The 19,116-nt window shown below is 50.3% G+C and overlaps 7 protein-coding genes across 7 annotated transcripts; 2 read left to right on the forward strand and 5 right to left on the reverse strand.

The window, feature by feature from the left end:
• Positions 1–32: 32 nt before the first annotated feature.
• BDV14DRAFT_197470 (MFS transporter) lies at positions 33–1,454 on the reverse strand (the record flags this gene model as incomplete). The annotated part of the gene is made up of 1 exon (XM_073772698.1): positions 33–1,454. One exon carries the CDS (start codon positions 1,452–1,454, stop codon positions 33–35), a length of 1,422 nt encoding a protein of 473 aa, XP_073630793.1.
• A 1,417-nt stretch (positions 1,455–2,871) lies between these two features.
• BDV14DRAFT_197471 (FAD-binding oxidoreductase) lies at positions 2,872–4,972 on the reverse strand (the record flags this gene model as incomplete). Its single annotated transcript, XM_073772699.1, has 3 exons — positions 2,872–3,137; positions 3,421–3,884; positions 3,951–4,972. The coding sequence occupies 3 exons, from the start codon at positions 4,970–4,972 to the stop codon at positions 2,872–2,874; spliced, it is 1,752 nt and encodes a 583-aa protein (XP_073630794.1).
• Positions 4,973–6,358: 1,386 nt separating this feature from the next.
• BDV14DRAFT_197472 (uncharacterized protein) lies at positions 6,359–7,495 on the reverse strand (the record flags this gene model as incomplete). The annotated part of the gene is made up of 2 exons (XM_073772700.1): positions 6,359–6,977; positions 7,128–7,495. The coding sequence occupies 2 exons, from the start codon at positions 7,493–7,495 to the stop codon at positions 6,359–6,361; spliced, it is 987 nt and encodes a 328-aa protein (XP_073630795.1).
• Positions 7,496–7,979: 484 nt separating this feature from the next.
• BDV14DRAFT_197473 (uncharacterized protein) lies at positions 7,980–8,488 on the forward strand (the record flags this gene model as incomplete). The annotated part of the gene is made up of 2 exons (XM_073772701.1): positions 7,980–8,270; positions 8,384–8,488. The coding sequence occupies 2 exons, from the start codon at positions 7,980–7,982 to the stop codon at positions 8,486–8,488; spliced, it is 396 nt and encodes a 131-aa protein (XP_073630796.1).
• Positions 8,489–9,158: 670 nt separating this feature from the next.
• Positions 9,159–12,028, reverse strand: BDV14DRAFT_206989 (sodium:solute symporter family protein; the record flags this gene model as incomplete). Its single annotated transcript, XM_073775052.1, has 12 exons — positions 11,768–12,028; positions 11,651–11,714; positions 11,529–11,586; positions 11,278–11,464; positions 11,111–11,210; positions 10,969–11,052; positions 10,712–10,898; positions 10,602–10,652; positions 10,380–10,550; positions 9,998–10,316; positions 9,390–9,922; positions 9,159–9,326 (listed from the first exon to the last, which is right to left on the reverse strand). Exons 1-12 carry the CDS (start codon positions 11,877–11,879, stop codon positions 9,159–9,161), a joined length of 2,034 nt encoding a protein of 677 aa, XP_073630797.1. The 5' UTR covers positions 11,880–12,028.
• Positions 12,029–14,738: 2,710 nt separating this feature from the next.
• Positions 14,739–15,338, forward strand: BDV14DRAFT_197475 (uncharacterized protein; the record flags this gene model as incomplete). Its single annotated transcript, XM_073772702.1, has 1 exon — positions 14,739–15,338. The coding sequence occupies one exon, from the start codon at positions 14,739–14,741 to the stop codon at positions 15,336–15,338; it is 600 nt and encodes a 199-aa protein (XP_073630798.1).
• A 538-nt stretch (positions 15,339–15,876) lies between these two features.
• On the reverse strand, positions 15,877–18,249 carry BDV14DRAFT_168496 (SET domain-containing protein). Its single transcript, XM_073767860.1, has 6 exons — positions 18,010–18,249; positions 17,866–17,952; positions 17,445–17,816; positions 17,116–17,387; positions 16,502–17,063; positions 15,877–16,437 (listed from the first exon to the last, which is right to left on the reverse strand). The coding sequence occupies exons 1-6, from the start codon at positions 18,199–18,201 to the stop codon at positions 16,099–16,101; spliced, it is 1,824 nt and encodes a 607-aa protein (XP_073630799.1). The 5' UTR covers positions 18,202–18,249; the 3' UTR covers positions 15,877–16,098.
• Positions 18,250–19,116: the final 867 nt, after the last annotated feature.

The following is a 19,116-nucleotide window of genomic DNA, read 5'->3' on the forward strand; positions in this document are numbered from 1 at the left end:
TCAACAGGACGGCACATCAGTAGCATTTTAACTTACAGCTCGTTGCCAACTCCTCTTTTCACAAACAAGGTTGCAAGCAACACGACCGCCATACCACCCGCCATAACATCAAAAGGCAGTCCAATCCAACCCCCTTCCAACTTCATTCCACAGACAAGGAGCGCATGAAAGATGGGCTCGGCAGCATGGCTACCAACCATCCCACCCATTATCGCTACACTGTACACAACACCGATCTGCTCCGGCCTTACAGCGCCAGAAAGTAAACTGAGTATGAAGGGTCCCAGACAGCGACCAAGCGCAACAAGAACTAGACCCACAGTCTCGACGTTTGGACTCGGGGTTAAACCCATGATGAGTGTTCCGAGTGCCAGGAGCGCAATTAAAGAGATCATGAAGTTGCGGTCTCGGACCCAGGAATTCCAAGGCAGAAATGCGGACACCAAATACATGACCATGGGCAGAACAATGACAACGCATAAAGTCTGACTTGCCTGAAACAGGGTAAGAAGTCTGCTTGCTGAGCCGAATGGCAGGGAGAACTTGACTGCGGAGTAGCGGAGGCCGATTATAGCGAATACATCCTTTGATGCATCTTGAACAACGTAGATAAGGAGTAGCGGAATGGCTTGTCTTGGTGGCGCCAGCAGTCGGAATATGGGTCTTCTCACTCTGAAGCCGCGGGATTCATTGTCATGGGCGATACGTTCGGGAAGGCTTCGCGCGATCTCAATCCTTGCAATTATTGCGCCGACTGCAAAGAATAGAACGGACCATATACCTCCTCCTGAGCTCATGATTAGAAGGCCCAATCTCGGACCCAGGAGCCCGGCGATAACCTCTGCGGCCTGGAAGTATAGGAATGTCTTGGACCGCTCCTCTTCCCCCACCACATCGGCCACCATTGCATGCACTATGCTCAAAGCCACGGTGTCACCACCACCAAGCAGCAAAAATATTCCAGAGAGCCAGATCCACCACGTAGAGACAGCCCGGAAATAACAAACGGCGAGCACCCATCCAAGGGCAAGTGCGGCCTCAACCCCGCTAAGAACCAGCACGGTCTTTCGGCATGCAGGATTCCGACTCGTATGCACGCCGAATGGTATAGCACATACCATAGCGACGATAACCGGAATAGCCTTGTAGACGCGGTACACGAGCGTAACCTTATCATGAACCATGGCCGACTGGCAAAAGTCGTATCCTGTTCGCGTTGGTCCGGGCTGCCGACGTAGCTCCGATACCTCCTTGCATGTTGTTTCCTCACGTAAGTGGATTAAGGGCTCTCGCTGGAGGGTACTGCCCAGTACTGTCGTAAAGGTAAGAAGACATAGAAGGGTAACGATGCGGTGTTTTAGGCGAGGCCCGATGTAGGCAATCGTTTTTGCGGACATGGCTTCTTTGTTATGGATGTTTATTAGGTACGGACTTGGTGGTGTTTTTGGAGGCATGCTGGCTGAAATATGGAACTAGAGGACAGAAAGCCTCTGAAAAGTGTAAGAGAAATAGACCGGTCCCATGACTGGCTATATACGAGCTTCCCAACACTCATAGAGTTCCAGGCCCACGCAATGGCGTCCAGTATTTTTGGTCCGATGATCGTACTACCAGGTTCCTACCATTTACGAGAGGTACAGTTCATTTACTGTGGACCTCCAAGGATCTTGTCTGTGCGGAGGTAGGAGTTCACGGATTTTCTAACAGTGAGCTAGTATCTCGAGTATGAATTGACCTTCAATTAGCAATACATTCGGATAGGAGGTCGAGAACCTTGAGGTCTTGGAAGAGACCCTAAAATGTCAGTGAAAATGTAATCCATGATAATACCGTGTGAATGCAGAGGTGAACAAACACACATAATATATCAGGAAGTATGTACTAGCCATGGGTGCCGTCTGTCAATTAATACATGCCCCAAAGAAAATGGCCATGATATCTTAAACAAAGCCTACAAACACATTCAAATCACCAACTCCTCCACCCCCTCCTAAAACCCTCATACTGCAACCACTTAAACTCATCACACCACTACTGCGCAAGCCCCCAAACCCAACTCGAAACCGAATACTATGTTTCAACCTCTTGAAGCCTTTAAGAGAGTCGAGGTGATCAGGCCTAGTGCGCGGCTGGGGCGGTATCTCATGACTTATATCAGGGTACTCCAGTGTGCTGGCGCGCTTTTGAATAATCGCCCAAACTTCATGATTTCGGATTTTCCAGGTATTTTGCTTCCTCCCATTGACTTTCTGCGCGGTCTTGATTTTCCTATCATACCAATATAATGACAGACTTTTCAGCCGGGGTGGTAATTCAATATCGCAGCCACGTCTTCAGGCTTGCATAGTGACGACCGTTTTGTGACGATATGAAGGTGCTCGATTCCGCAGTCCGGCATACCAGTTACGTCGTTGAGTAGCGATGATAGGCCATCAGTGTCGAATTGGAAAAGCCGCAGAGTCCGAAGGCCCTCGAGATAGAAGGAAGGCCATATATCATACAGATTCAAATGAGGCTCGTGTCTGAATGCAGGGGCCTCGCTCAGGACATTCAGCTCCGTCAGACTAGCTACCGCACACCTCGCTGCTGATGGTCCAGTGCTGAACTCAACACCATGTGCAGAAATGGATCGGAAGATGGAATATGCGCGTAGGTAGTTGAAAGATTCGGCAGTGTCATCAGAAGAACCGCAATCAACGATCGCCGGTCGCGATTTATGAAGATAGCGTCTAGCATCTTTGCTTCATTATCGGATGAGATACCAGCTCTTCGAATAGTCGTCGACAGCATCTGTCTGTCATTCGACTAGAACTGCAGTGTTTCATCCTGCATTTTACAGTCTTCATTCAGGTAAAAAGGAGGATGGTCGCCCTAGTGACCAATATTTAGCGTTTCCACCATGGCCGCGATATCACGGTTGGTGGTCATTGTTTTGACGGCCTTCCATAACGAGTTAAAGCTATGTCGCGCACCAATGTAAGTCCAATGCGAGTACACCTGGGGCAGTAGCGTTTGGTGCCATTTGCGGTTCATAGAAAGAAGTCGGCGAAGTTGTTTTATGTCGAGGTTGTTGAAAAACGCCTTCTCAATATTGGGTGCAGTTCCAAATGCAAAAGTGAGTATCTGGTCGACCAGCTCTGAGGGTAGGTGTGTCAGGTGAGACATGGTAGGTAAGTATGCATGGAGAGGATGTAAGAATAAGTTATACCAGTCGGAATCAAGAGGTGGATCGCAGCAGTTAAATAGATTTTAGAGTCGAGTAATAATAGAGGAGCAGCATTGAAACTCCACTATCAAAACACTCATCTCTTGGCAATGTAGATCCGATCTAGCGTCGTATTTGAGGCTAGTATGGGCTAAGGCTTATAATACTAAAATTCCGACTGGGCCAATTCTCTCCAGCTCTATCGAAGCTCTGACCCAATAACTTGAAGCCCCCCGGTACACCCTCCTGAAAGACCCCATCGGGATCATACCGTCTACTAACGGCCATCAACCTCTCCTTCACAGCCTCTCCACACCCACCAAGGACATCCTGATCTAACCCGGCATAATTGGCATACTTGAACGGTCTATACAATCCCGCCTGTTTCGTGATTTCCTCCACAGCATCGACGAACTTCTGCGTCGCCTCTTGGACACGAGCACCATCTGTCGGGTCTGAATAGGATGGGGCTGTATTGAGGATATTGAATCTTTCCTCTTCGGGGTCAAGACCGAGACTGTTTCTGTTACTGTGTTCCAGCGATGGGCTCGGCTGCACCGTGTATGCCCAGAATACATTTGTATCGTTTGATACTGACTGAATCGAGTCATTGAAGGCTTTGAGAATCTGTGGGTAAATTCTTGGGTCGTGAGTGAAGGAGGTCGTGCGCCATATGTTACTATAATGGATGTCAGCTTTTTCTCCTTCACGTACATAATGTTAAGATTAGGATTCAAGAACTTACTAAGCTCCAAAAGGCTGCTCAAGATCATGAAACTCGCTCAACTTCGTAACCCGTACACTATCCATAAGCGGCTTGACATCCCCAACAAAAGACCTATAAACAGGAGGGTTCGGTGCGGGCTTGCTATAAAGCGCAATATTAATCCCCAAGAGCCCCTGCTCCCGCGAACTCGCATTCCATCCATACCCGGCTATTGGATCAGCAAGGACATCGAAATTCTCGGAGTCCATGATGTCTGAATACGTCTGTATATCTTGCGAAGACTGGTCACCGGGGTATATTACCATGCCGCCCAAAATCCCACTATGAGGGTACGTTTTCAAGGTGAACCTCGTCACGACGCCGAAATTGTTACCTCCGCCCTTCAGCGCGGTGAAGAGGTCGGCATGCGTGTTTTCATTGACGATGACAATCTCTCCGTTTGCAAGGACGACTTCGTACTCGAGGACATGGTCGCAGGCCCAGCCGATCTCTGGACCAAGAATGGACAAACCACCTCCCAACAGGAACCCGCCGACGCCGACACTCCCTGCCCTTCCACCAGGAACAGTAACATTGAATGGGTCAAGGACTTTATACACGTCTGTCCACGAAGGACCGGGCTGAATATCAACTGTTGATTTGTCATCGCTGATCCTGATCGAGTTTAATCGGCGTAGATCGACAGTGACTCCACTCTGGATGTTTGCGATCCCCTTGTTGACGTTGTGTCCCTTGCTTCGGATGGCAAATTGTTCGCCGGAGTCACGGTATGCGTCTGCCAGTACCACGATCGCCTTTGAGACTTCTTCTGCCGTTGTGGGTTGGACTATACAGGACGGACGCAGATTGGCTTCTTGTAGGGCGAAGTACGAGTCTGTGGACTCGGTGTACTGTGTGGTATCCGGGGTGTAGACTCTGCCTTCGAGCGTTGATGCCAGCTTGTCGCATGTTGTGCTTTCACGCGAGGGCGACTGAGGGTTCGCAAACACCGTGTCGATCAGGCCGATGATGCCCAGCGCATAGAGTGCGTGCAAACGCATGGTGGGCTCTTAGACACCTATCATCGAGATTCAAGAGAACCAAAAGAAGACAGGTAAGGCACAAAACGAGAAACCAGCATCAAGACACAGGAACATAGGGGATTATGGTGAGCGCAAACCCTTCTTTTAATACTTTCGCCTCCTACACAAGTTAGGTTACCTTCATCCCTTTCCCCATTTGCTCTCAGCTACCCAGTCAATCCACACCCATGTCCGTACAGAGTATACACATTGAGGATCAGCTCCGCCGTAGGAGAAAAACGGCACGAAGAGCAAACCAATAAAGAGCCAATACAAACGAGCGCACATCCTTCGCTTCACGTCTGCTGCACCCATTGACAAATAAGCAACGAGCCAAGAACCAGGCTCCGCCGAGATCTCCGAGATGTGCCCCATTGCGGGGGTCTTGTCGGCCGATCATGTCCATGACGCACGATTATGCCGCTTTGGCGATGAGGCGCTGTGTGCGCGATATATGTATCGGTTGTATGCGCTTCAGCTTTTGCATGCTATACTTAACGTAAGACAGCAATGAAGTATAGTCGGGTGTGGTTGGAGGGCTTTGTTTAGCCCTAAGTTTCAGGCTGCCTGAGTGCTCACGTGATCTACGCACGCGGCAAGAAGGCGACACTCTTGGTGGTTAGGATGATCAGACCAGTATCCCGGAGATAGTCGTTGGTCCCACTTCTCTTGCTCTTTTGGGATCCACGTAGCTGGGCCCTAGTTAAAAGGCCTGTTGTGTGCCGCAGTGGGTGTATATATTTTTTCGACCAAAGGCAAGTCAGACACGACTTCAGCCAGAACATCAACAACTGCAAGCGTTGCTTCACAATTGTTGTGGAGATGATATTCGTTCCTCGAAAGCATCACCCAGAAACAAATGACTAACTAAGCCTTGACCTGGCACAAGCTGGTTTTGGAAGGCTCATCCCATTCCCGGCCAGTCTGTCCGCGGCATTTGCCTGCTGATTCTTGTCTGCCTGCATGACGTGGCCTGTGCTGGTTGGAAAAGCGGGACATGGTCCAGTTCGGGAGAAGTTATTCCCTAAGAGCTCAGATCATCCATATGCATATTCTCTTGAATCTCGGGGATTGTGGTTGTGGTACCCTTAGCTTCTGTACGACAGCAGCTACTGGGTAAAGCCCGGACATGGTCGTGTAAACTATTTTGACTAGATACAGTCTTATATATCTATATATATCCCTAACGTGGCTTCTTGATTATCTGCTTTACCTATGTGTTTTTCGAAGGAACCTCTTCTTACTAAGTCGTCCACCCTCTCCCCGTAACATGCTGATAGACCCTAGACATTCATTTCAGTCATCACGAGTAAGTTCACCGATTACGTACCCCAAAGTATCTTCGTCATTATCCTCCAGACGACGCTACTCATCGCCAAAGGACTGCTGACCGAGCTGGGATCCTTGTTCGTAATGAACGCAGCGCATGTCCTGCGCGCCGGCTCCCCGGCTCCGATCAGGATGAACGAATAAGACTCCACCGAAGTACCTGGAGGATGAGAGACAATACATATCAACCATCCCAGGCAGTCGCGGAGACAGATCGGAATCCAGCCTGGAGTCCGCTTCGCGCCACATAGCTAGCGAGGATCCACGAGAGGCCCTTTCCGCTTCATAATGCGCTATGCATTCCTCTGTACTGGCAGCGGGCAGGAAGCGGACGTGAATTTGATAGTTGTCTTCGTCTCCGTAGCCCTCTGCTGTAAGCCGATCGTACATTTCTCGGAGATCGTCTTCTAGTTCTGCCGGGTCAGGGAGTGGATTCTGCGGGTGGGTGAAGTAAATGGTTATATTGACTAGTGGGGGAAGAAAAGAGGTGTATTCGCTTTCGAAGACCATGAAGGAGTTGTTCACGGCGTGGTTCGTGGATGGCAGGACGTGTGTTTTTAGGGTCTGGTATTGTCTTTGGGGTTCGGGTGATGGCGATGGTGTCTCTATTTGTCCTGCTGCCTTGCGCTCAGCACGTTTGCGCATACGCTCATATCTAAAGCCGCCATCAACTCGTGTGTTGCGGGCTTCCTTCCATTGAGCGAGAAACCGTGCCCCTAGAGGTAAAAGGCAATCCTAAAATTGAACGCTGGGTATGCAGACGCTGCGCAACTTGAACTGGATGTGTCGCTGGAAGCACGCTGACTTGAGGCCTTGGTGCTTGGTTGGCGTGATCTCCGCCGGAAAGTAGCCGTTAACAATCGAGGCATTGGACCAATGAAGGGCTTTCAAATCAGGGAACCCGTGTGACACCACTTCCTCAAGTTGGCGCGGAAGGTCAGGAATGGTCTTCCTGGCTTGTACTGCAGCAAAAACCACTGTTTCGATGCAAGGAGGCAGTGCCTCTTTCATGCGCAACGGGGCCACTGCGCCCTGGAACACTGCGTCCTGGAAGTAGCCCCCAAGAAGCATCTCGGCCGTGACGGGAAGGTAGCGAAGTTGTCGAAACTCTGCAAGAGAACCAAAAGAGTCGGTTTGTCGGCGTTTACGGGGCTCTGAAGGGAAACCGTGCATGACGTCTAGGTGTTGGAGTGTTGTTTTGTGCTTCTGGATGGCGGTCCAGATTTCACTGTTGGATATCTGCCAGACATTGCGTCTCTTGCCATTTATCCTGGTTTCCGGTTTGGCTTTGTCTTTATCCCACGAGAGCGAGAGATATTTCAGGCCTGAGGGGAGAGTCAGAAGCACCGAAAGATCCTCCGTCCTCTAGACAGAGGCTCGCTTTGCGGCAATGTCCAGATGATCGATACTGCAATGGTATTTATCATTGTGCATAATACGAAGATGAATCGATTCGAAAGGGCAACAACGACCCTTAAGAGGGGCGAGCTAGACTTGACGATCCACCTTGTTCCGTTAATTAATACATCTATTCTTCCTTTTCCCCAAGATCACACTTCCGGTTGCACCTGCGGCGGCTAATCGCAACCCCACCTGCAATCTAGCCGGGCATGTCTACGAAGCGCAAACGATCAAATTATTCCTGGATTTCTGATCAATGGGCCACTGCCACCCGTACAGGACAGCAAGCCGAGACTGGGTGTCTGAGGTCCTCATTGGGTTGGCACCGAACACGAGGGCGCCATTTGTGCCTGCGCTCGCCAGTTGGGATGACGTAAATGACCTTTGGGAGCGACTGTTCCTGAAAGTCGGCAGCGACAAAAAACTGGACGGGCTCGTGATCGCCGAAAGGGAAATGAACCTCAAGAAGGCGAACTTCTTAGGGCGGGCGAGGGTGGCTGCGTCGAATAATGCGGATGAGGAACTGACAAGGAACAGGCATCGCAATGTAAGAATACCCTCCCATATCCCATCCAGCCACAGGAATCGCGTGGCGTGCTTGTCTCCGTCCTGTTTCAACCCGAGTTTTAGTTATACGTGGCTAACACATGCCCTGTGCAGACCGCCGGGGTCTTCTGGTACATGCGTGACCCGACAGTCTGGGCGATCTTTATTGACGCCTCGCAGGGCATTGAGGTCGCGCTGCAGGAGTTTGACGATGAGTAAACTTGGACTAGCGCGCCGGATGGGCTCCGTATCTCAAGTGGTGGACAAACAAGCGAACATGGTCTCCATGAGTTGTACTGCTATTGAATTGACACGTACCTGAACAGCATCGAGGTGCGGACCGAGACGTGGAGGGCAACGTCTCGCGCTGCATACGTGGCCAGATATGTCAATACAGGCTGGGTTCAGCAGTTCGATGCTGGTGATATGCGGGTGATATGCAGGTGATATGCGGGTCGCAGTCATTTAGATCTTCCGATGATGTGAGTGAGATGTGGGCGTCGTTCAGAACTGTTGAATGAGTCCATGTCGGTCGAGAAGCATCCTTCTCCACAATGAATTTCAATTTTTTTGAGACCTTTGCCTTGGGATGTCTCTTTGTATTTATCGAATTGTAAGCACCATGGCCTTTTGGACGCAGAACGCACCCATCACGTCACGCATTAAGGGCGATTGCTAAACTATTTGTATATTCGGGGGTTGAAGATAGAAACAAATAAGATGAGCTGGCCGGAAGGGAGTCTAATATATGCATGAATTAACCTTGCTCATCAAACTTCCAAAGAAGGCCCTTCACTACAAGGCTCGCGTTGATACAGGAATGAAGCAGAGGCGTTCATTGCCCCTTCAACTGCGACCCATCCCCATACGTAACGAATCCATCCTCCGATCAGAAAGACCCGGATTCTTTCCTTACGTTAACAGTCTTGGACCCCCTCAGGCCCCTCCAAACCTGCAATATCTGCTGATACCCGCCGTCGAGAATGGGATAGAGTGTTGCGACGAACAATGTAGCCCAGAGCCATATTATCGCGATTACTACCCAGGCGATGTAGAACTGCACGCATATATCAGTATGTTCCAGGCTGTGGGCGTTGGAAATGAGTGGTGGCAGGCTTACCTTCCTCTCAAAAACATAATGAGACCCATACATCGGCAACGGCCAAAGCACCCAGTGGCCTAGGAATGTCGCGGCAGACCAGAACGCCGCGATGCGGCCCCAGCGCTTGAGCTCGTTTGCGTTTGTACTGGAACGCTGGCCCTCATGGTCGTCAATGCTGGCCAGACCACTGACCGTTGGGGCACTGTGATCCTCCTGGTGCTCATGAACAACAAGGTGACTGTCGACTTTGTCGAGCGCGAGTTTCTCCTTCTTAAACTCGGCCCAGTCATAATCCTGCGGTTTGACCACCGTAATGAGGACAGAATACAGAATAGGCGAAAAGCATGATGCCACCGTTCCATAGACACAAGGTAGGACTTCGCCTGTTGTAGCAACAGAGACACCACCGCCGAACTGCTGCGCTGTTGCAAGCCACACTGCCAGTCCCGTAGCCAGCCCGAGGATAGGCGAGAGAATAGCAGCAGCCTTACTCTGCCTTCTCCAGAGGACGGTAAATATCATTGGGAAGATACCAGGGCATGTAACAACACCTATCACACAATTCTATCAGCATCACCTTGAAGTACAAGGCAAATGACAGAGCTCAAGGGCGTAGGAAAACATACCAAGCATATAAAGCGTCCACCCCAAATCAACACCAACATAATGCAACATGGTACTAAACCCCGCCGCGAAGGCCGCGAAAAAAATAACACCCAAATGACTGGCACGGATAATATCCCTATCACTAGCGTTCTTCTTGAAATACTGACGATAGACATCGAAGCTTAATATCGACGAAACAGCAATGACTTGGGCAGAGAGCGTCGATGTCACGGCCATGAAGATCATCAGGAGGACTGCAGCTGCTCCGCCCTTTCCGGCGATTGTGATTGCCGCGTAGGGGAGCACCAGGCCGGAGCTTACTTCTGAGGAGGTCATTCGCTGGATTCGAATTAGCATTCAACACCCTGGAAGATGAAGAGGGATATGGGGTGGCGCGCTCACCCTCGGAAAGGTAGGGAAATTTGGCTGATTCTCCAGTCCCAGCGCGACAGAACTCATAACCGTACCGAGACCCCAGGGAATAGCAAAGTACATTATCCCGCCGATTGTATAGCCTGGCACTACGGCTTTGGGAGAGGCCGAGAAGGCTTTTATGAAGTAGCTTGTGTCCATCTGGACATGGTAAGTATGTATGTTCAGCCGAGAAGGGCGCGGAGAACTTACGATGACGAGACCAAAGTTCGAGCAGGTGTGTAGGATGCCGAAGAGAATTCCCTAAGTTTTACCAGTGAGACTTGTTTGCTGTTATAGGCAGTCCAAATGAGCTGTCTTACGTTCTTCGAAGTCATGGTCAAATAACTGCCCGCCTGATTGCCATCGACATGGTTGCGCTTGGCAGCTGCCTGGAGGAGATCGTATAGACCTCCAACGGAACCAATTTGGTCAGACTCAAATGCCTTGACGGAGAAATAGCACGCAATGATGAGGATGATTGTGGTGTGGAAATAGTCGGTTAGGAAGCTGTAGACAGCTCTTGTCAGTCATTGATGTCCGCAAAAGCATAACTAAGGGTGGGTGGAGAGAGAATCACGTCGCTTTAATTCCACCGACAAACGTATACACTGTGACTCCAACCGGCAGGAGAAATGTTGACGCAATGATGTGCATTCCAGACCTGGACGAGTCAGTTATTTCTCTGGAGTCTCAAATACATAGGGTGCGGTGGAACATACATAGCCGAAATAACAGCCGAAGCACCCAGCAGCATATTCGCGCTCGCAAAGATATTATTCACGAGGCAAAGAATCATAAACACTAAATGCGCAATTCGACCTGTAGAACCACATCAGCATCCCGACCCGAAGCCTTTGTCTGTGTGGCGAAAGGATGTAAAGCATACCATACCGAATCCGCACAACCTCCAACGAAGTGTGCGCCTCCGGAATCTTCCTTTTACAAGATATACCCAGCAACGCAAAGAATACAATCATGGGACTGCATCCAGCCGCAAACCAGAAGGGACCTGAGACGCCGTAGTCATAGCCTGTGAATGAGGAGCCGAGGAGCGAGGTTGACCAGAGCCAGGACTGAAAGATTGTTAACATAAGTGCCAGGCAGGAGACCTTGAAAAGTCGGGGGTGCTAGACGAACGGATATTACGGCTGATGCAGTGAGGCCGGTGCGGACGGTGCGGTTTGCTGTCATGAACCTGGGAACTGTTAGGAGGGGACATGAGTAGATATCGACAGCGCCAGAGAACAGGGGGTAACTACATCTCAGTTCGTTTGTTATCTTCGCCCGTGGTCTTTTTGAGGACTTTCGTGACTACCATCATCACTATTTCTAGTTAGAAGACATATCGGCACCTGATGAAGATATGGAAACTTTACCTAGCGCGATGATAAGACCGATAAGTACAACAACAATATACCCAACAGTTTGCGACAAAGGTGGTTGTACCGTGCCCGTCGAGACGGCAGCCCTAGAATGGAGGTCCGTCATTGTGCGTCGCGCAGTCCACGCGCGGTAGATATCTCTATATAGGATTGAGGGTAAATTTAGTGGGGCCGGAAAAAGAGAAGTGCAAGAGACGAACACCAGTTCAAGCTAAAATACCGAGAGACTGGACAAGTTTAAATGTTATGGATTCAGGTACGTGCAGTAGTATGTCTGGTGCAGGGACATAGCGTCAGATTGTCCGATCATTTTGCAATATGCAATGGCTTGATTGTTGTGCGCGATGAGGTGCTTTGATAGACATAAAATCGGGCCTAGTTCAGAGTTTGGGACGGTCGCTCAATAGACAATGACATAGTGGTGAGGGTTAGATCTATCGTTTGGCTTGGTTTGCTGTGAATACTTATTCCAAGACCTATCTCTTTTTACAGGCTTTATTATTGCCGGTTTGCTATAGAGAGACCATGTTTCTCCCGCATATGAGAAGCTGCTATTGATAGGGGCAGGACAGGGCAGTCGACCTCGGACAAATGATCGGAAGATACTACCAGGAGAAGAACAACCAAGTTGTAAGAGACCTGATGGTGGCTCAGGATCCGCTCTCGGCAGTGCTTGTCGAGCAAGGACCCCGTAGCACGTCCCCGAGCACACACCCCCATGCTGCATGTTTCTCGCCCGAGAGGTTAAGTGACCAGGGAAAATATAGGTCGTGGAGAGACGAAACGTTAATCTGGATCGACCAGATAAGGTTCTTGTAATTGGTGTTCAGGTTTTCTCGGATCGCACCATAGTGGCCCACTTTGATGCTCATTGTGATATCGATGATGTGCTCGTCGATCATAAATGCCCCTCGGTTCAGCCATGACTCTTGAATGCCAATTTTTGAGTTGTCAATGTATTTTTTTCCAATATGGGGTGACGCGTTCGAGGTGAGATTCTGGTGCTTTGTCGACACAGTGCATCATTAGTGGTATCTGCGTCCCAGCGACGGAACGCTAATATATACATCTGCTAATCCAGCCGAATGCTGTCATAGTTCGTCCACCAATTCTACCTTGACATGTAACCCACACCAATTATACTGTCTCTGCGCTACTCCTGGTTGTCCGACCCATCCACTCCATTGCGTCGAATACCTGCTGCTTCGAACGCAAGTCGCCGGGGTTGCTGAGTCCCCATCGTCGCTCGGGGGCTGGGTGGTCGGGTCGTCGTCTTTACGGTCCCTGCTTCGAGGGCGCTCCATGGCCAGAAGCACTTGGTATGTTAGTCCTAAACACACGAAATGGATGCTTGATGAAAAGTATACTTACGGCCGTGGCCTGTCCTGACGCCGCACCAATCGGCCACGGCTTGGCTGTCTCCTTCAACTGTCACTGTGTTTGTTTTGATAGTGACTTTTATATTATTGGATACAAAGGGCAATAATTGGCATACATAAACTCCTTGCGGCGGAGCCACCAGCGAAGGCAAACCATGAAGACAATATACAAAGAATATGATGCCCATTCCTCCAAGAACCATCTCGTGTCACACTGCCTTGGTGGCCCATGGCTGGCCGGGTCCGAGTTGGAAGTGGGTAAGAGTGAATTTGATTGACGATTAGTTGAGATCTGTTTGAGAGAGTTGGAGGGTTGAATGAGGAGGCGGGGCCTACATTTGTTTATATGTCGTGCTCGCGTCCATGTCCTGTGATGTTCCTTCCACATTGGAACTTGTAGAAGAGTGCAACACGGCTTGGTCCGAAGTCTAATTGTGTTAGGGGCATGGGCGAGATCTCTCAGCGTCAAGCTGTCATTGCAACAGCACGTTGTAGATGCTGTTTCCAACAAGCTAATTGATGCCCTGAAGTCCTAACGGGAAGCCGGGCTTAAGGTTGTCAACTAGGCCGAGTAGCACGAGTTCAGGTACAATGTCTGCGGCAGAGTCTTTGACCGTGGACAGTTGTGTTCGTTTGGGGTTGCGCCTCCCATTTTCCACAATTCATCATGGAATACAGGAAGGCACATGGTCCACGTTACCTGGGTAACATACCAGCAGTTTCACCTTCCTCGCTCGTGTATCGATGACATGTCACTACGCAAAAAAGGAACGACCCCGAGCTAAATGAGTGCTTATTAGGAAGGTGTGAATGCGCCCCAGCCGGTCCCATACAACTACCTAATGTTCTAATGCCGCACACTATGTACGCGTCGACACTCCTGTACTCGGCGCATTTATTAAGTTGGAAGCCTTGAGGTCAACGGTACCAGTAATATTGACATCGTGACCATGTCCTAATATTGGACCTGGACCCTGGACGAGATCGGCCCTACCTAGGGCTCCACCCGAAGCTCACTAATGCAGCGCTAATCTACAACAAGATCGATGATGCGCTGGCAGGGGTCTCGCAAACCACTCGATAAACTATACTAAGACTAGACTAAGATCTTGTTATCTTGACCAAGGTCGCAATACCCCGCCACCACAAATCCCCAGCCTCTGCGCAGGCACAACCTTAACTCTCGCCACATTTCCCCTGAGCCGATCCTTCAACATACTGCGCAACCTTATTTCTTTCTCTGAGATTCTTCCTCGCGCGGATATAATGCTCTCAACTCCCCTTGCGAACGTCTTCACTATTGGACTCCTGACCCTATCTCCTGTTGCAGCTCAAACATGCTACAACCCCGACCGCACAATAGCCCCCAACGCCGTCCCCTGCAGCGCAAATGCCACGAACTCAGGCACATTCTGCTGCGACCCTAGTGCAATTTGTCTGTCAACTGGATATTGTCTGAGCGTAACTAGCCAACCATACCAGCTATATCGTGGGTCTTGTACAGATTCAGGCTGGGGTGACTTTTGCGCTTATTACTGCGGTTCGTTCCACCTGATGTTGCATTGAACTTCGAGACAGACACTGACATGTCCAAAGTCAATTATCGCACGGGCTCGAATGCACCGATCACCAGCGTTGGGTTGAATGACGACGGGCGCGCGATCTACTGCTGCGGGGATGCAAGCGGTAACCAGACGAGCACAGAGTGTGCCGATGGCGATCCGCCATTCATGCTCGAGGACGCAGATATGGTACTCGGTCGGGCTGCACTCGCAGACGTTACCTCGATTGCTGGCAATGACTCTGGCCTTGGCACCGATGGAGGTAATTCGTCTGGCGGTGGCTCTACTGGAGATCACGGAACGTGTCCGCACTCTTCCTCGACATGTCATAGCACAGCAATTGGCACTGGCGTCGGCGTTCCGCTGGGTCTACTTGGATTGTCAGCTATTGCCTGGGCGCTTTTCGAGCGACGGAGGGGACGGGCGGGTGGAAAAGCTCGGACAGTGGCTGGGCCCGGTCCGGGTGATGCAATCGCGAGAGGCTCGGAGAAGACACCCATTTCCTTTCAGCGTAACTCGGAGCCAAGGGAGTTGGACATGTCCGCTTTGTCAAATGCAAGAGAGAACACGCTGCTCCATGGCTCGCCTCTCTCGGAGATGATGGGGTCGGAAGCAAAGCAGTGATCCGGCTTGAAACCTAGCGTAGGACGAGAATGGAGCAGGCGTATATAAACTAAGATAATCTCAAGACTGCGATATCATGACAGTATGGTGCCTTCTCGTGATCAGGATTTCTACGATCTCGGTGGCCCAGTCCCTGTCCAGGGAGCACCTTCCTCTAAAATTTACTCGACACCATCCTAGCACAACACCATAGTTCGCCCTAATTCTAAACTTATCTATGACCTGACTTGCCACTTACTTGTCTATACTTTATATGCCATCATGGAGTCGCTTCTGTACCACAGTCACATACGACGAAAATTTGTTTTGACGTCGAATAGGCTCTAATGCAATTTTAATCGACAGAGCTCAAACGAACAGGGGAAAGGCAAGTCGTAATTTTTGCTGATGGGAAATTTCGAGTATCAGGTCGTGTGACGTACTCTTACACATCGATACATGCCCCTCTCAACCGCATCCTCGCGGCAAAACGTTTAAATATCCAATGATGCTGTTTAGACAGACCTAAGCAAGCTTCTTGGTACTTGGCTAAATCGTTCTCCTGCATCGCCCTGCCTGCCCGGGATATGGATGGTTACTAGGTATAATTATATACGATACACTGTGGCTCCGTAAGTAATATATCCCATACTACTATGAGCGAAGACCTTTGTATGGATCCTACTCACACAACAGGACGTAACATAAAATGGTCTATTCCAGCTGGCAGACTACCCTTGATCTTCGAAAGATGGGCCGTTCTCGTTCTATAATCGAGTTCTTACAGTCCCTTCCTAACAAACCGACAGCATCCCTCCCCGCAAAGACACCCCTTCTCCAACTCCCTCCAATACCGATCCGAATAGTCAACCGTAACCTCCTGTCCGGCCTCAACACCCTTAGACACCACAAGGATCCGCTCAATCCCGCGCCAGTAAAAACGCTGGAACTGGCTATTCGGCCTACAAGAATGGTTGATGAAGCGCGTGAAGTTGCCCATCTCGCCTTGGTAGATCTGGTAAGTTCGGTTCTTGGACCCGCCGATCATTACGTCCCGGCCTTCGATGCCGGTTGTTATTAGGCCGGTGAATTCTGCTAGGGCTGTGCCCCGCGGGAAGGGCTTGATACAAGATTCAATTAGATTAGGAAGCTCTGGTGGGAGGACGAGAAGAGGTAGGACTCACGCATCGAGCAACAACACCGTTATTCTTCCCGTTCGGTGTGCGGAAGACTTGCACTGGGACATGGCCTTTCTCCCCTCCAAAGACAGTAGAAAAACAGAGGCAGTTATTTCCCGTAACGTTGTCTGATTGCCTCTCGTGGCAGAGATAGCATATCTCGGGATCTATTTCCGGGGCTCGCCGGGGGTCTTTGGCCCCGAATGCCTTTTCGTCGAGGATGCAGTGGTCTATGAATTTATATTTGAATCCATCTGGGAGATTCAGGTGTCCATAAGTTGAAGCGAGCGGAATCGCTGCGTCGTCATCTGTTATCACCCAGCCATGTGGATGGCCGTCATATACGGTGGGTACGTCCTGCTGTACCACGCGCAATAGATTTCTCCACCCCTGGTGAAGGGTATCAGCAGCGACTTCCAGTGACGATCTGACATGCCGTAGACGTGAGAACAACTCCTGTCCAAACTCTGATCGGTATTTGCAGAACCTGTATACTCCAGCGCTGGCAAAGACAAGCGCCGCCCAGCCGCCGTAGTCTTTTATCTCTTTGTAGCCGCGCCATATCGCCCTGCCATGGTCAGCTTTCAACGTTCAGGATTGTTAGTCGTGGAACGCCCTACATTCTATTCCGAAGATCCTTCTCCTTCCATCCTAGAACAACGCAAGCTTCGCGAATCGCAATCATGCGCGACTCAGTCTTGGAAAGTATAGGTTTATCATATCGCAATACAGCCGTACGCGCTTCAAAGCACTCAACCCAAAACGCCTGAACAACCATTTCGAGTGCGCGTGATGACTGGCTGCGGTTATAGTATCTCAGACAAAGCGCATTTACACTCTTGAAAACCTCTAAGCTCGGCGCTGAGCGGATATTGAAGGACGGTTTGATATCCTGCTCTCATCAGCAAATATCTCATCCCATCTCGTCTTTGTAGCAAGTGATGCATACCGAAAAGTCACGACTAAGCTCAACAGATGAATAAATCTGCTTCCATATCCCCGCAATAAGTCTGTCCGTCGACGTGGGTTCCAAAACCGGTGGTTCGAGTCCTGCTCCAGGCTTTGCGCGCTGAGGGAATCGCGTATCGCTTTCGAATTGTCGGATTGATTTGGTTGATTGATTGCTCCCACCACTCGAGCTATCGGAAGGACATGACTGAGTTGGTCTGATTTTTGCGCCGTATCTCTGATGCTTTGATCGAGAGGCCGGCAGCTGTAGACCGCCAACCGTTTTGTGGCGTTTAGATGGGCGACAGTCGTTTAGGTCTGGTGATGGCATGGAGCCTAGATTTGGTTCTGATTGTGCTTGGTCGTATTCACCCTGACAATTTTAGATACATCCCTGACAGTGAATCTTTTTCAGCACGCACCCGTTCATCAGGAGATGATGCCGGTGTAGGTAGGCTCCCTGCATCGCCGGCCGGTACAATCACCCCATTGCGAAGGTCAATGCACCCCTACACACAGATCAGTTCCAAGTTCCCACAGACAGAGACTGGAATTGTAGGACCAACCAAATTAAAACCAGCCCCGGGCTGCTCGTTTCCTTGCTGAGACGCATGAATAAACGATGCATCGATTCTTAGGTATAGACCCTCCTGTCGGCTATCGGCGCCTTGAATAGCCGAGGCAAGTTGCGCCGGGAGTTCTGGGTTCTGAAGGAGGTCGCACAACTGTGAGACAAGAGGCGGCAATGTCTCGACCATATCTTACAGTGAGGAAGACAAAGAGGAGAAGGGATAGACGTAGAGAATCTGCATAAGAGTTGATAAGGAAGAATGGAAGGCGGGCGATATGTCAGCCAAGACGAAAATCTGCCTGGGCAGCTACGCTGACTAATCGGTCTCGGCGACCAGGGTTCAAAAGTACATGGCGTTCTTGATCAGGCCTTCCTTGTCATTCTATACAACTTTTTGTTCCTTGGACCGGGCTGTCCTACTATCCTGAGCAGATAGTGCCTCGTCCCAATAACGCATTTTATGGCCTGTAGGTAGACGATGAGCCCGGACATGGTCCTCGTAATGGTACACTGGCTCTTTACCCTGCAGCTGGGTGGTGGGGTTCTTGGCATATACGACTTCATCTTGCTTTGGCAAAGCCTTGGATAATCATATGGGACCCCTTCGTCCACGACATCTTATATCAGGAGATTGTTTTTAGCAAGAAAGGCGCAGGGAGCCGCGCGGAGCCGCATTACGGCCTCAGCCTACAGTGCTGCTCAGAACCTGGAAGTGGCCATCAGAGGTAGTTAGAGCCTTGCAGCATTCTGTGGTAGGAAGGCAAGACCGCGTTCAACAGGGTCACGGACAAGGTTCTTGAGTTTCCGCGACAGGTCTTCTGTGCCAACGATTCCGCACATTCCGAGGGACATACCGGTTAGTACATTCTCTGGCTCGTTATCGATCAGAATGATGCTGCTGGGTTGGGCCCTGGTGGCTCTGAGTACGTGCTCATAGAACCGTAGACTAGGTGCTCGAACACAAAGTTTCCAAGAAGTGAATATACGGGTGAATGCACTCCAGAACGCACCATCCCATCGACAGCGTGAAGCCTGGTCTTCTGGTTGCGGGATGTTTGCGACAAGGACTAGTTCCACCCCTGGTGTTTCCTTGATGTCCATT

This window comes from Aspergillus stella-maris (genome assembly GCF_047715825.1).
Source record: "Aspergillus stella-maris strain CBS 113639 unplaced genomic scaffold BDV14scaffold_11, whole genome shotgun sequence".
NCBI lineage: Eukaryota > Fungi > Ascomycota > Eurotiomycetes > Eurotiales > Aspergillaceae > Aspergillus > Aspergillus stella-maris.

Excerpts from the sequence above, each read along its gene's own strand:
- BDV14DRAFT_168496 (XM_073767860.1), bottom strand. The coding sequence starts at position 18,201 with ATGGTCGAGACATTGCCGCCTCTTGTCTCACAGTTGTGCGACCTCCTT. Across the intron at positions 17,388-17,444 it reads AGCTTAGTCGTGACTTTTCG|GATATCAAACCGTCCTTCAA; the intron begins GTATGCATCACT and ends TGATGAGAGCAG. Across the intron at positions 16,438-16,501 it reads ACGGTGTTGTTGCTCGATGC|CCCTTCCCGCGGGGCACAGC; the intron begins GTGAGTCCTACC and ends TCTTGTATCAAG.